This window comes from Pan paniscus, chromosome 12 (assembly GCF_029289425.2).
Source record: "Pan paniscus chromosome 12, NHGRI_mPanPan1-v2.0_pri, whole genome shotgun sequence".
NCBI classification, from domain to species: Eukaryota; Metazoa; Chordata; class Mammalia; order Primates; family Hominidae; genus Pan; species Pan paniscus.
Window position 1 is genome coordinate 53391899 of NC_073261.2, and position 14315 is coordinate 53406213.

Sequence of the window (14315 nt, forward strand, 5' to 3'; positions counted from 1 at the left end):
AGACCCCAGGCAGGGGCTGGGGTGGGGTGCCTGGCATCCTGGGCCAGGTGACAGGTATGAAGGCGATGACAGTGAGTCCAGGACATCCGCCTCACCCTCCATCCTGCCCTGAGCTATGCTGCTTAGTCCTGCAGCCTGTGGGCAGGTGTGGGGGTCTCCCTGTCCTGAGCCCTTATGGTCTGGCTGGGCCCACACCTGCGTGTACCATGGGGTTTCAGAAAGATGGTTCTTAGGGCTGGGGTGGGAATGAGGCCTTCCTACACTTCATTTATTCATGGAGTATGTATTCTTCTACCAGCAACTGCCACAGCATCCTATCCCTTTTCTCCTCTGCAGTGTGTATGAGTGTGTAAATGTGTGTGTGTGTGTGTGTGTGTGTGTGTGTGTGTGTATGTCTCTGATGCTTTACCTCTCTCCCTCTTTCTCATGGGCCAGTTACCTGGGATGACTGGGCAGTGGTACTTTAAGCAGCGACGCTGGAGCTCTGCAACCTCAGGTGACGCTGAGGATTAGGGGTGTGAGGTGCAGTTGTGGGGAAAGATGACATCCCCCACTCTCTGGTGTTCCTCCAGTTCTGCCCCCTCCTCCCACAAGCCACTGCAGCATCATGTACTTTTTCTGTGTTTTTATTTTTTTCTTTCAAAGGTGGGCCTTAATGTCCTGGTTCAGAAAGCCAACAAGTTCACCCCAGCCACCCGCCTTCTCATCCAGAGGTTTGTGCCGTTCCCTGCTGTAGGTAAGACCTGCACACCACATAGATGTGTGCTGTGGGTGGGTGTGGGGGACCACTGGGCTCCCAGGGAGACAGATGACCCTTCCACACCTCTCCTGATGCCCAGGGGGCACCCAGCTGGGAGAATTGGTGCAATATGTTTAGCTAAAAGACAAGACCATGGGGTCCCACTGACCAGCTCTGTGCTGAGATTCTGCTTTCAGCATAGGGGTTCTTAGGCTGCAGTCCCAGACCCCCAAGGGGTCAGTAGACAGAATGCAGCGGATCCTGTGAGCTTGGTCAGGGAAAAGATTTACATTAACCTCTAACTGCATTTTAACATTTCCTTCCATTACGAATGCAGGCAGCAAACCACAGTCAGAAGCAGGACCTGTGACTTTGTCACCAGTAGAAATCACAGATGTTTTCATGGCACATTACAGTTGTTACAGAGGTCTTAAAATATTATTTATGCTCAACACTAATTCATATTTTCTTTCTTTTTTCTTTTTCTTTGTTTTTTTTTTGAGTCAGAGTTTCACTGTTGTCACTCAGGATGGAGTATGGTGGTGCAATCTCGGCTCACTGCAACCTCCACCTCCCAGCTTCAAGCAATTCTCCTGCCTCAGGCTCCCAAGTAGCTGGGATTACAGGCATGCGCCACCATGCCCATCTAATTTTGCATTTTTAGTAGAGATGGGGTTTCACCATGTTGGCCAGGCTGGTCTCGAACTCCTAACCTCATGATCCACCTGCCTCACCCTCCCAAAGTGCTGGGATTACAGACGTGAGCCACCATGCCCGGTCACTAATTCATATTTAATACATCAACTGATAGATCTTGTTTTTAATTCATTAGTTAAAAAGCACATCTAGGCTGGGTGTGGTAGCTCATGCCTGTAATCCCAGCACTTTGGGAGGCCGAGGTAGGCGGATCATGAGGTCAGGAGATCAAGACCATCCTTGCCAACATGGTGAAACCCCATCTCTACTAAACATAGAAAAATTAGCTGGGTGTGGTGGTGCATGCCTGTAATCCCAGCTACTCAGGCCGAGGCAGGAGAATGGCTTGAACCAGGGAGTTGGAGGTTGCAGTGAGCCAAGATCACGCACTCCAGCCTGGTGACAGAGTGAGACTCCATCTCAAAAACAAAACAAAACAAAACAAAACAAAACCCAAAAAACATCTATTACTATATCACAATATTTTGGTAATTTCAGGATGATCCCTTTGTGATCCTATGTGTTTTGTTTTATGCATTTAGAAACATTATTCTGAGAGGGGTCCATAGGCCTCACTAGACTACCAGAGTGGTTCGTGGTACAAAAGAAGCCTGGAAGCTTCTGCTAGTCTAGGTTTCAAGCCTTTGGGTATTGTGAGCCTCTAGGTTTCAGAGGCCTTGGCTCTACGCAGGTGATTGTGGGCGCACAGGTATATGTGGAGGGGATTTCAGCTGCGTCTTTGCTGAACTTGGAGTCTATGAGCTCACCATAGATGCCCCAGGCTGGGGCCCTGGAGATGCCACAAAACTCTGCTTGGCCCTTAAGAAGCCTACACCTTGTTTGGGGAGAAGGGCAAAATAGTGGAAGGAGTTTTTAAAACTAAAAAGAAATAAACAGTATTGAGAGCAGTGTAAGGCAGTGCATAGCTGTCAAAAGAGAAGGATAAACCAGTCCTTGAACCATAACAGCAGAGCTCCCCATCTGTGCCAAAGGACAACAATGGGGACAGGCCAGCACAGGGCATGAGGACTCGTGACCTCTGTGGTACCAAGGCACCATCTGAAGAGCTGGAGTCAGACCCAGGCTCATGGTCCTGACCCTGATCGTCATCTCCAGGGCCCTGCTTCTCCATCTGTAAAAGGCGGGTACCAGTACCCACCTTCCTACAGCCCAGAGCTCTGGGAGGAGCAAGTGAGGCCACAAACCAGTTTCCACTGAGAGGAGGGTGCTTTGAAGCACCTGCAAAGCCCTGTGAGAGGGTGAGAGGTCATTGCTGGGCAGCCCCACCTCTGGATGACCCAGAGACTAATGAATTCCGAGAACCAGCCACCTGGCTCAGCCTCAGCCAGCCCAGATAATTGCTATAGCAACTCCACACTTTTAATGAACTTTCAGCTATTTCTGTCGTGGGCCATTAATGGAATAACCCTTTAGATCTGACTTCGTTAAGGGGCCTAATAAAGCAAACACGGCTGCCCAACTGGTGTTCCCGGCCATTCAGCTGCAGGGTCAGATGCAGCCTGAGAAGGGGCAGCGCTCTGCTGCACTGGGCTGGATCTGGGATTCAGCCAAGATGTAATCTGTCCTTAGCCAAGCTTTAGATAAGAACTTTGCCGGGGGCCCATTCCAGCCCTACTGGCCATCTTGCTGTGTCACCTTGAGGTGGTCTTAACCTCTCTGGGAGTCTTTCAGGAGGAGAGTCCCTGCTTTGGGTCTGAGACTTTCTGACCTGCCCCTCTTCAGACTCCAGTGTAATTCCCCTCCCCTCTTCTTTTTGGGAATGAGGCTTCAGCCGCTCACACAGGTGCAGCCACTGTTGTCTTGAGATCCTGAACATCCCTCACGGGTTGCATAATGTGGTTTAAGCCCTGACAGTCCTTGCTTGCCGGGATCCAGGGAGAGGCAGGCCCTTTGTGGCTTCTTCCTCTGGCCTGGCTGCTGAGTCCTGGCTGGGTACCTGCCTGCCTTCTGCCCCAGCCCCAGTCTCCCCCCCCTCCCCCACAGGCTTCCATCTCTCTAGTCCCTATGTCCATCGCTCTTATCTGCAAGTGGACACTTGCGGACTGCCCTAGTCCATGCTGACACAGTTTTGAGATGATTAGGTATGGCCCTTTCCCACCAGGGACTCAAAAGCCCCCTGGTCCTCTCAGGCCACCGTCCAGTCCCTGTACTTGGCCTCTCTTCACCTTATCCCCAGGTACCCCTGGCCAGAGTATCCCTAAGCTGCACCAGGTGCTGGCAGGGCCTAGGTCCTGCCCGGGGTTCACTGCAGATCTCCGAGGTAGGCTAGGCCAGACCTGGCTGGGCCACCGTTAAAGGTGACCAAGAAGCTGGCTCAGGCTGTGCTTGACCTTGTGGAGGGTCCCCTGTCCCTTTAGGCTGCTTGCAGAGACAGGACTCACTGAGCAGTGACTTCACATGGGAAGGAGGTTGGGGAAAGTGGCAGTGATCATATTTAAGCTCTGTTGTTGGGATGTGAGTGGAGTGGAAGGGGGTCTTCAGGGTGATGGGGGTCCTGAAGAGGCTTGTGCTCTGTGGTCAGAGGCCGCATCCAGGCTCTCACACTTCTGAGCAGGTTGGGAACTCAAGCTCTGGGGAACGAGGAAGCCCCAAGAGTCAGTTTCTTCTTCCCAAGGCTCTGCCAGCTCCTCTGCAGGCCCCAGCCTGAAGCCTGGGAGGTGGGCTACACGCTGCCTAAGAGTGGCCTGAGACACACGCACCTGGACCCCACACCAAACTCCACCATTCCCACCCCATTCTACCCGCTGTCTCCTCATATGGAAACGAGACCTCTGACGAGACCCTCCTTCAGCCCCTTCCCACCAGGACCTCTGTGACTGCAGGCCTCCTTGAGGTTTGCAGAGCTCCTGGGGGCTTGCACGGCTCCCCTCATATTCCCTAGCAAGCCTCTCTCCTCCCTCGGTTCTCCTCATTCTGTGCTGGGAGGGTCCGAAGGCAGAGCAGGCCGTCACCCTCTTACAGAAGAATGAACAAAGTCAGACTTGCTAAAAGTGATACTGAGCTGGCCAGAGCCCAGGCCTCCCAGGCCCAGCCCAGGGCTATTTCAAGCCCTGTGAGATAACCCCTCACCCCTATAGCTGAGAAACTGAGCAGTGTGGCCTGGAGGCAGCCAAGGCTACGCGGTGTCCTCCCTGTTCTGCCTCCAAGTTCCCCCCTAGTTTTTCAGAGTGTGTGTGTGCACACGCCTGTGTCACGTGACTGATGCATGTGCAGGCACATGTGCTGAGTATGTGGGAAGCCCTGGGATGCTCACTGCAGCCATTTCTCTCCCCTTGGAGAGAGGTGGTTTCAGGGCCATGCTGTGTCCCTGGTCTAGAACAGCAATCGTGTGGGAGATCTCAGTTTCTATTTATACATGGAGATGTTAGGAAAGACAGTGAGCCCAGGAGCATGTGTGCTGGCATCGGAATCGATTGGGGACTGGTAATTAATTTGCTTAGACCTTAATTAATTCTCCAGTTCTTTCTTATTTGTGGACTGTCACGCCTAATTGTGTTCAGGAGCTCAAGCTCGGAGCGGGCCCTCCGTTAATTGACGTATGGTTGCTGCGAGGTGAAGTTAATGGTTTGGGAAGCTGGGCAAACAGTGTAATTAAAGGTCAGTAGAGGAGGCATTGGAAAAATACACACCCCCAGGTCTAGCCACCAGTCTCTGTGAGCAGAGTCTGTTCCAGGGGTTGCCGGCCCCACAGGCTTCTCAAGGGGCCTTGGAGGAGGGATACCAGGAGCAGTTACCAGCAGGAAGGAGGGCCAAGTCCTGGGTCCCAGAGGCGGCAGTGGCCAGGGGAATAGACATCTCGTTGACAGCAATGGGTGAGGCAGGGGCCTTAGGGAGGTGGAGACAGAGGTGTTGTCTCAGCAAGCACATCTATAAAGCTGGCCCTCTGGACTCTGGGTAGGTGTGTGCATGGGGAGGGCAGGAAGCCCTGAAGGTCACCCCAGGCTGCCTGGCTGCATCCACTCAGAGCAGGGAACAGGCAGTGAGTGTCATGTGCTCATCAAGACCCCCAGCTAGGCCCTGAGCTCCTCATGAGGGAGGCCTGAGCTTTGGCATCAGCCAGCTGCCCCTTCCAAGGAGAACAAGCTTCCTGCAGGCACCGGAAATGCCAGCCTCAGCAGCTCCTTGCTGAGAAATGACTTCTTCCTGTGCCGTCCCCAGCAGTCTCCTATGTTAAATGTCAGGATTTATTTTATTGCCATGAAAAGATCTCGGTGTTAACCAATGAGTCCGTTGCCCAGGGTGTCCTGGCACTGTTTGGGAGAAGGTCTTCTGTTCATTCACAGGTGTGGCAAACCTGTTCCCTGACGTCCATGCCCCCTTCTCCCCAAGGCCACATGGGTCTTCATGTCATTGAACCCCTCTTGGCTCCACTGCTCCCCCTTTGTGCTCAGTCCACCCTGCTTCCTCCGTCTAGGAGTGGCCATGGCAGTGCTGCCCAAGTCTGGAGGGCCTACCCCCAGGTCAGAGCACAGCTCCCCAGGCCTCATCCCCTGTGAGCAGGAGGCAGCAGTGTGCACCTGTGGCAGCTTGTCCTGGGCCCTGTGACATCAAGGTCCATCCATCAAGGTCAGTGGTGCTTCACGTGGCATCCATGCCCTTCAGGCACCTCTGGATGCCATGAGTCCCTTCTTTGACCTGCCCTGCTCTTGCCTCTCCTGTGCCCCACTGCAGCCCTGGAGAATGCTGCCGTCCTCCTCTCCTCCCTCTTGCCGGGCCCCAGGCCTTTGCATGTGGCCCTGATGTCTGGATACCTGCTCTTCCCACTACCTCAAGCACCCTCTGCCCTCCCTCGACTACCAGGCCTTTGTGACTCGGCTTAAACACCATCTCCTCTTGGAAGCCCTCACTGGGAGTCCCAGCCAGGGTTAGATGGCAGCTACCTGTGTGTGCCGATGTCTATCTGGGGACTGCCCGTGTTGTTTCCAAGCCTGCCTCCCCCATTAGACATTGAGTGCCCCAAGGCAGGGACTGGATCTCATCTACAACCACACTCAGCCCCCTCGGTGCCTGGCACACAGTCAGTGCTCAATGTGGGTTTATTCAATGATCAAATGAGTGCTTTGGCACAAAAGGTTTGAGATGAGTCACTCGTGGCAGAACCTCACCCTGATGACAGTGGTGGCCAGATTCTGTAGCTACCTGGACATTTATTCTGGACCTTTTCCACTTTTTAAAGTTGTTTTGGAGTGCTCTGTTTTCTTGTTTACATTTTTACCATCACTGTGGTCCACTCTTAGTCAGCAGGCCTAGGGTGGATGACCAATGGGCCCACCCCTTTCCAGATCATCCTGGGCACATTATCCAACCCTTCCAGGCCATTATGGCCCCATCTATAAAATGGATACTAGTATCTCTAAGCAAAGTTTTCATGGGGATTGAACATGTCAATTTCCCAGCATAGCATGAGCACCTACTAAATGTTGATCCTCTTCCAGCTCCACTCTGTTCCTCCTGCCCCAATCAGGGGTGGCACATTCCTGCCATCAGGGAACTTGTTCTTTGGGGGTAAGAGGTGGTTAGATGTTCAAAATGGCATGCACACACACACACACATACACACACAAAGTTCCAGTGATAAGGGCAATAAAGTTTTATAGAGGATGAAACCCATTCGATAATCTCTCTAAATCACCTTCCATCACCTCTACGATTTTAGGAATCTAATATGAACTGAATTATGTACGGAAATGGTGTTTGTTGAGAAAAGGGCCGGGATAATTAGATCATGTTATCAAAGGAATATGTGGGCGTGGTGCTGTGGATTTTGAGGAGCCATGGAAGGTTGGGCTGGGCTGGGTGCCAGAATTGGTGGCAGCCTCAGAACTGGCATGGGCCCCTGCTGTGTGTCAGGCCCCAAGAGGACACAGGCAGTGGGTCCAAGGCAGCCAGAGGAAAGTGTCTAGTGTCCCAGGGCTCTGTCTTCAGTTTCATTCCCTTCAGTTATTTTGATGCCTTGGATGGAGGAGGCCTGTGGCTCATATTCAAAAAACAGGGACACCAACCTGGCAGGGATTGTGAATTCATGGGCAAGAGCACCAGGATCTAAAAAGATCCATCGAGGTGGGCCGATGAGATCTCACAAGGTTTGATGTAAGCCTTGCTGTTCAAAAAATGTAGGTGCACAAGTGTGAGGGTGTCAAGACCTGACTTGGCTGAAGTTCTCAAGACAGAGACCTGGGGGTCTCATGTGCCGTGTGCTCAGAATGGGTCCCTGGTGTGGTGTGTGCCTCTGATGATGCTCACTCAGATTTCAGCTGCATTACTAAAGATAGAACACCAAGAACAAAGGAGTCTGTTTAATTCTGGCTGTACACGTCAAGAGTAGCTCTGATAAGTGGTAACGCCACAAGAGTGACAGGATCTTCTGAAAAAAATGAGAGCCTGTTATTGGAATGAGCTGCCTGACTCCTGGATTTGAGGGAAATGTCTGATTAGTAGACAGGCCCCAGAAGCTGTGAGGGGCACTCGCACGCGACCAAGGCACCTGTTTCCAAGCAGCTTGCTCAGGATCTGGCATACCGTAGGTGCTCCATAAGTGCTTGTTGCGTAAATGGCCTTCCAGTTCTGGGGTTTTATAATTCCTGAAATCCAGAAGGTAGAGAAGCCCAGAGGCAGAGAAAGTGGGGAGGTGTAATGCAGAGGGAGGGAGGGGCTATGCAGGAGGGGAATGCAGGAGGGGGCAGGGGGCCTGGCTGGGCTGGGCTGGCCTGCTGGGGAACAGAGGAGGGCATGTTGGCGCTATGAGTGTTAGCTTGGGGTTTGAGCTTTATCTTTGGTTGATGAGGAACCATTGAAGAATCTCAAGCTAAGAGGCAGCTGTGATAAAAAGGGGCTTTTTAAAAAGATGGATGTGTTAGCAGGAATCATATTAAGAGATTCCAAACTTCCGAGTCAGCCTACACCTAGACTTACAGGCTGATTTTTCAATCCAGAAATTTCCGATCCTGAGTCGGTGACACTTCAATATGGGTTGTGAAACTCTCCCCAAATTCTCAAGCTACTTAAGAGAAAATTTGTGCTGCTTACTTAGCACTGCCTCTCAGGTGGAATAATGGGGATTTTTGTGAAATCAAGCAAATATGAGGGCATGCATCCTTATTTGATAATCATCACTGTCTTAAAGGCAGAGGGTTTGTATTCTGCTGTGATTCGAGTGTGAGAGAGAGAGTATGTGTGAGTGTGTAAAGGTAGTAATATGCCTACATGTATATACATAGACCTTCCCGGGCAGGGACATGAGAACCTGGCTATAGTGGTTGCCTCTGGGGAGGGGGTAAAGTTTAGGGTTGGGAAGGAGACTTACTTTTTATTATTTCCCCTTTTACACCATTTGAATCATTGACTGTGTTGCCCACAACTGTGGAAGGAAGGAAGAGAGGGAGGGAGGAGAGAAGAGAGAAGAGGGGAGGGGAGGCCAGCATTACCTCCCACTTCTTGCAGAAGAGGAAGTGGAATATGGAAGTACTTAGTCCAACATCAGTCTTGAGCCAGAATAGCAGCTGAAGTCTCATGCTTGCTACTAGAGTGCTTGTTTGTTCGTTTTAATGAAAATGGCTCTATTTCTTTCTGATAATACATAATAGAATAAGCAATCCTACTTCTCTCTCCAGAGTCATTTAGTATATATCCCTCCAAATTCAAGTTAACATCTAAAAGTATATGAATCTCTGCCTATTATATCTATATGTAGTGTAAATATGTCTATATAAATGTAACTTAATACAAATGGGTTCATATATAGATATATATATACTATTCTGTAAACTGCTTTTTAACCTCACAGTCAATTTTAGATGTCTTTCCATGGCAGTCATAAAATTGTAACTTCTCCTTAATAGCCACAGTAGTTTGTTCCATGGCTATTTTTAAATGATTTCTTTCTTTATTTATTTATAGATGGAGTCTTGCTCTGTCACCCAGGCTGGAGTGCAGTGGCATGATCTCGGCTCACTGCAACCTCCGCCTCCTGGGTTCAAGCGATTCTTCTGTCTTGGCCTCCCGAGTAGCTGGGATTACAGGTGCATGCCACCATGCCTGGCTAATTTTTGTGTTTTTAGTAGAGACAGGGTTTCGCCATGTTGACCAGGCTGGTCGTGAACTCCTGACCTCAGGTGATCCACCTGCCTCGGCCTTTCAAAGTGCTGGGATTACAGGCATGAGCCACTGCACTCGGCCTGTTTTTTTAATTATGAAATTTTTCTATTAACACAGAAAATTGAAGAAATAGAGAAAGAGAACGTTAGATACACTCAAAGCCCTCCGCCTTCTTGATTCTGGTTTCTTTCTCTCCCCACAGAAGGCACCGACCTGGAGTTAGTGTATGCTTACCATTTAGGTTTTATATTTTAGCATATGTGCATGTACCATAAGCCATCAATTGTATTGTTCATGAATTTTTCAAAATTTATATTAACTGTACCATACTGTACATATCCTTTTGAAACTTGCCTTTCATTGTGGTTTTGAAATTTATTTATGTTAATACATATACATTCATTTCAGCTGCCATAGGCATTCGTACTGTGTGGCTATCCACAGGTGATTAATTGGGGACATTTAGGTTGTTTTCAGTCTCATTATTATACAGTCCTGCTCTAAACAACCTTGTGCTCTAAACAGCTCATGTGCACATGAGTAAGAGTTTCTCCTGGGCAAAAGTTTTCAAACCTTCATCTGTATTATAATCACCTGGGGAATTTAAAAAAAAACAGATCTGGGCCCTACCTCAGCTTTGGTTTCACTTGTGCTGGGAATCGCCAGGCTAGCATGTGTACCCAGACATGGAATGGACACATTAGAGGGTACACACGTTTCTAGCTTTATTAAATATTGCCAGGTGGGCATACAGGCATTTACCCAACCTGCAGGGTATGAATTTTTGTTTCCCTACATCCTCTTCAATATTTGATATTATCAATCTCTTAAAATTTTTGTTCATCTGGGCCGGGCGTGGTGGCTCACACCTGTAATCCCAGCACTTTGAGAGGCTGAGGCGAGTGGATCACCTGAGGTCAGGAGTTCAAGACCAGCTTAGCCAACATGGTGAAAACCCATCTCTACTAAAAATACAAAAATCAGCTGGGCATGATGGTGGGCGCCTGTAATTGCAGCTACTTGGGAGGCTGAGGCAGGAGAATCGCTTGAACCCGGAAGGCAGAGGTTGCAATGAGCCGAGATTGTGCCACTGCACTCCAGCCTGGGTGTCAGAGTGAGACTCCATCTCAAAAAGAAAAAGAAAAAGAAAAATGCGTTCATCTGAACTGGTTTATTTCTCATTTTAATTTGCATTTTTCCAATTCCCAGTATAGTTGGGAACCTTTTCTTAACTTTATTGGACATTTGGGTTTCCAAACAGAAGAGAGAGCAAGAGGATATCCTTATTTCATACCATCCACAAAAAAAAAATTCAAGATAGATTGAAGGCCTAAATGTGATAAGTAAAAAATTAAAACCTTTGGAAGAAAATATAGATGAACACTGGAGTAGGGTTAGAGTTTCTTTTTTTTTTTTTTCTTATTCTTTCTTTCTTTCTTTTTTTTTTTTTTTTGAGGCAGAGTCTGTCTCTGTTTCCCAGGCTGGAGTGCAGTGGTGCAATCTTGGCTCACTGCAGTCTCCGCCTCCTGGTTCAAGTGATTCTCTTGCCTCAGCCTCCTGAGTAGCTAGGACTACAGGCGTGTGCCACCATGCCCGACTAATTTTTGTATTTTAGTAGAGATGGGGTTTCTCCATGTTGGGCAGGTTGATCTCAAACTCCTGACCTCAAGTGATCCACTCACGTCGGCCTCCCAAAGTGCTGGGATTACAGGAGTGAGGCACCACACCCCGCCTAGAGTTTCTTAACAACACAAAATGTATATACCAGGAAGGATTCTTTATCTGACTATATATTAAACTATATGACAGAAGGCACCATGTTGTGAGAAAAACAAGTCACAGGCTGGGAATAGCTGTTTGTAAACCCTTTAACCAATGAGGTTTAGCCTCCAAAACCTATAAAGAACTCCTGCAGATTTTTTTTTCCTCAGATCTAGAAACCTAACCCTGATTATTAGTGAGATTGAGTTCATGTTTATTAGTTTTTCAGCCGTTTATGAATTGCCTACTCATATGTTTTTCTATGATTTTGATCACCATATCTTTTTCTTAATAATTGTTAAAGCTCTTATACATCGTATGGATTTTTTGGCTGAAATTAGCAGAAACCCTCAACACAAACTGTTGAGGGTTTAAATAATAAGGGAGTCTATTACTTTACAAAGGGCGAGTCTCAGGCGGGGCATCCAGGGTGCTTCCCGCAGTGTTGCTCTGCTGGCCTCCCGGTGGGCTTCATCTCAGGCTTGTGGAAGATGGCGGCAGCAGCTCCAAGCATCACGTCTGGACCCAGTGTCCAGAGGACAAGAGGCTCTGCCGGCCTCTCAACCCTTCTTAGATGGGAGGAGACCTTCCCCAGAAGTCCCCAGCAGACATTCCTGGTTGTCTGGAATCGGGTCACATGCCTCTTCCTAGACCAGTCACTGCCTGTGGGAAGATTATTACTATTAGTTTGGATTAATCTCGGGCGGGGGTAGAATAGCTCTTAGGAGTCAGTCACCATGACCCTCCATAACTTAAGATTAGTAGCCCTTTGTTTATCATATGTAATAAATATCACTTTCCAGGTCCCCATTTCTTATAGTATGGTTTCTAAATCGATCTTGAATGCTGTGTTTCTAAGATGCCTGAGTTATAAGAGGTATTAACATAATAGCCTTTTAGAAGAGAACTATAATTAGTGTCCATTGGAAGGAATAAGCAAGTATTCACTTACACATTCAATACCAGTCACTTTCTTTAGTACCACAGAGTTGGAGTCTAAGCCTCCTTCACATTTTCTTGTTCTTTTTTGGGCATTGGTTGTTAAACACAGCATCGTGGCCACCACTGCTTTTTGTAGTCCTGCTTCTAATCTCCACTCCTTTAGCCTGTTTAAGATGAATGGTATAATTTCAAAGCATATAAAAGAATATTGGGAATTTTTTGTTTGCATTTCTGATTTGGTTATACTTAGGTCTCATATTTGTTCTTTACTTGAAGAAAAAAATATTCCTGAAATTAATCAGCTTCTTTAGGAAGCCGACATGTTGTAGGTACCTAAGTGTGGGACCCATGACTAGGTTACGTCAATCCCTGCTGGCTTTAAAATGCGTGTGATCTTCTTCAAGAAGTTTGGCAGTTTTTTTTTACTTTTTGGGTAAATGAAACATGATTATATTCTCACTGTAAAAATTTAAATATTATAGAAAATTCTGGTGTAAAAAAGTGGAAGTCTTTCAACAACCCCTAATTCTCAAATTGAATTCCTTTCCCCAAGGAGACCACTCTGTGAGCTGTGAACCTTCCAAAACATTACCTGTGGATTTATGCACACATATATGTGCATATGCCAATTACAGGGTTTTACATACAGTAAATCATCATGTACATACTCAGTAGCTTTTTTCACATAACAGTTTGTTTTGGAGATCTTCCCATGTGAGTTCCCTAATGGTGGACATTTAGGTTGTTTCTAATTATTTGCTCTTACAAACAGTGCTATAATTAACATCCTTGTAAATGTCTCTTTGTGCATATGGGCAAGCATTTCTTTAGGGTAGCTATCTATGGTTTGGCAATTTCTACTGTCTTTAATTGCATTGCCTGGTATCTGGCAGACGATCTTCTGCATGTACAATAACTTTTCATGTCCGTGCTCCATTATAGTGTAAGTTTTAGAAAGATGTTTTAGGCAACAATTAGGAATCTAAGTTTAAGTTCAAATTCTGTATGGATTGCTGTGGTCAGCTGAGGTGACACTTGAATGAATGGATACCTGTACACATGGCTGCATTCACACATGTACAGGCAATTGTGCTGAGTAGCAGGTAAGATTCCCTTCTCTGACAACTTTCATTGTAAGGCACATTATGATTTTTAAAACATTAAAATATGGGACGGTGCATCGTAGAATTGAGGAGTTATGGTAGTTTATTTTCCCCAAATCAGTAGCCCATTGCTGCATGTCCGTGTTTAAATGGTCCTTTCCCTGTGAGTTGATAGAACTGCTTTACTACCAATTAATTTCCCTGACAGATGGGTGAGTTGCAGGACTAGTGTACTGCATTGATCTGCTTGTCTATTCCTGCCCTAGTTCAGGGGGCAGGCTCCCCCATGATCTTCTTTTGGAGAACTTTCTTGCACATTTGTCTTTCTGTCTACTGCTCTTTCTTCCTCCCCACACTGCCCCTTTTACACCGGGTGCTTCATTAGCTTTTCACAATCTGCATGATTTTGCATCGCAATGGGTCGGATGTGAGAACATCTGCAGCAGGCAAGAGCAAATTCTCTTCAGGACTTAACACTGAGCTTGCCATCATCAAGAAGCAAAGTCTTTCTCTCTCCTTCTCTTTCTCTCTCTCATTCCTTGACATCTCCCACATTGCTGCTCAAACATCAGTTATGCCTGAGTCTTGAATGGTGTCAATCTGAGTTGAAAATGTGCCAGCTTTCTTAACATCATCACTAACAGGCTGCTTAATTAACCTGCTGATACCATCAATAATAGATCTTGCTGGTGTGTTGGAGAGGAGACCTGTGCCCCAGGGTTGTGCATGTTCTTGTTCTCTCTGTCTCTGTTTTTTTTTTTCTCTCTCTCTCTCTCTATCATTTGCTTAGGCTCTCAGTGTCCCTGTCACAGGAGCCGGACTTGCCAGGAGTGGGATGGGAAGGATCAGGGACAGTTTGAAAAGGATATGGCAGAATTGAAAGTTTGGGATGAGCTCATGGAAATGAAATCACTGTAACAGGCTGGCATTCCCACTGCCCAAGGGCATGGATGGCTGGT

At 47.6% G+C, this 14315-nt stretch overlaps 2 protein-coding genes across 21 annotated transcripts in view; one reads left to right on the forward strand and one right to left on the reverse strand.

The window, feature by feature from the left end:
- The window catches only part of SFXN5 (sideroflexin 5), a 130125-nt gene that overhangs the window by 83213 nt on the left and 32597 nt on the right, over positions 1-14315 (forward strand). For 19 of the 20 annotated variants that reach the window (XR_010109256.1, XR_004669919.4, XR_010109254.1 and 16 more), the window contains one exon: positions 646-736. Coding sequence is in view for 16 of the 20 variants with exons in the window: in XM_003808191.5 (XP_003808239.1) it covers positions 646-736 (91 nt within the window). In the remaining 4 variants the exon portion in view is untranslated. The remainder of the gene's footprint in view (positions 1-645; positions 737-14315) is intronic. The other variant, XM_024927699.3, reaches the window with a different exon arrangement.
- Positions 8142-14315, reverse strand: part of EMX1 (empty spiracles homeobox 1) — a 63736-nt gene continuing 57562 nt past the window's right edge. Inside the window, exon 3 of the mRNA XM_034953379.3 lies at positions 8142-11974. Coding sequence (XP_034809270.1) covers positions 11945-11974 — 30 coding nt within the window. The 3' untranslated portion in view covers positions 8142-11944. The remainder of the gene's footprint in view (positions 11975-14315) is intronic.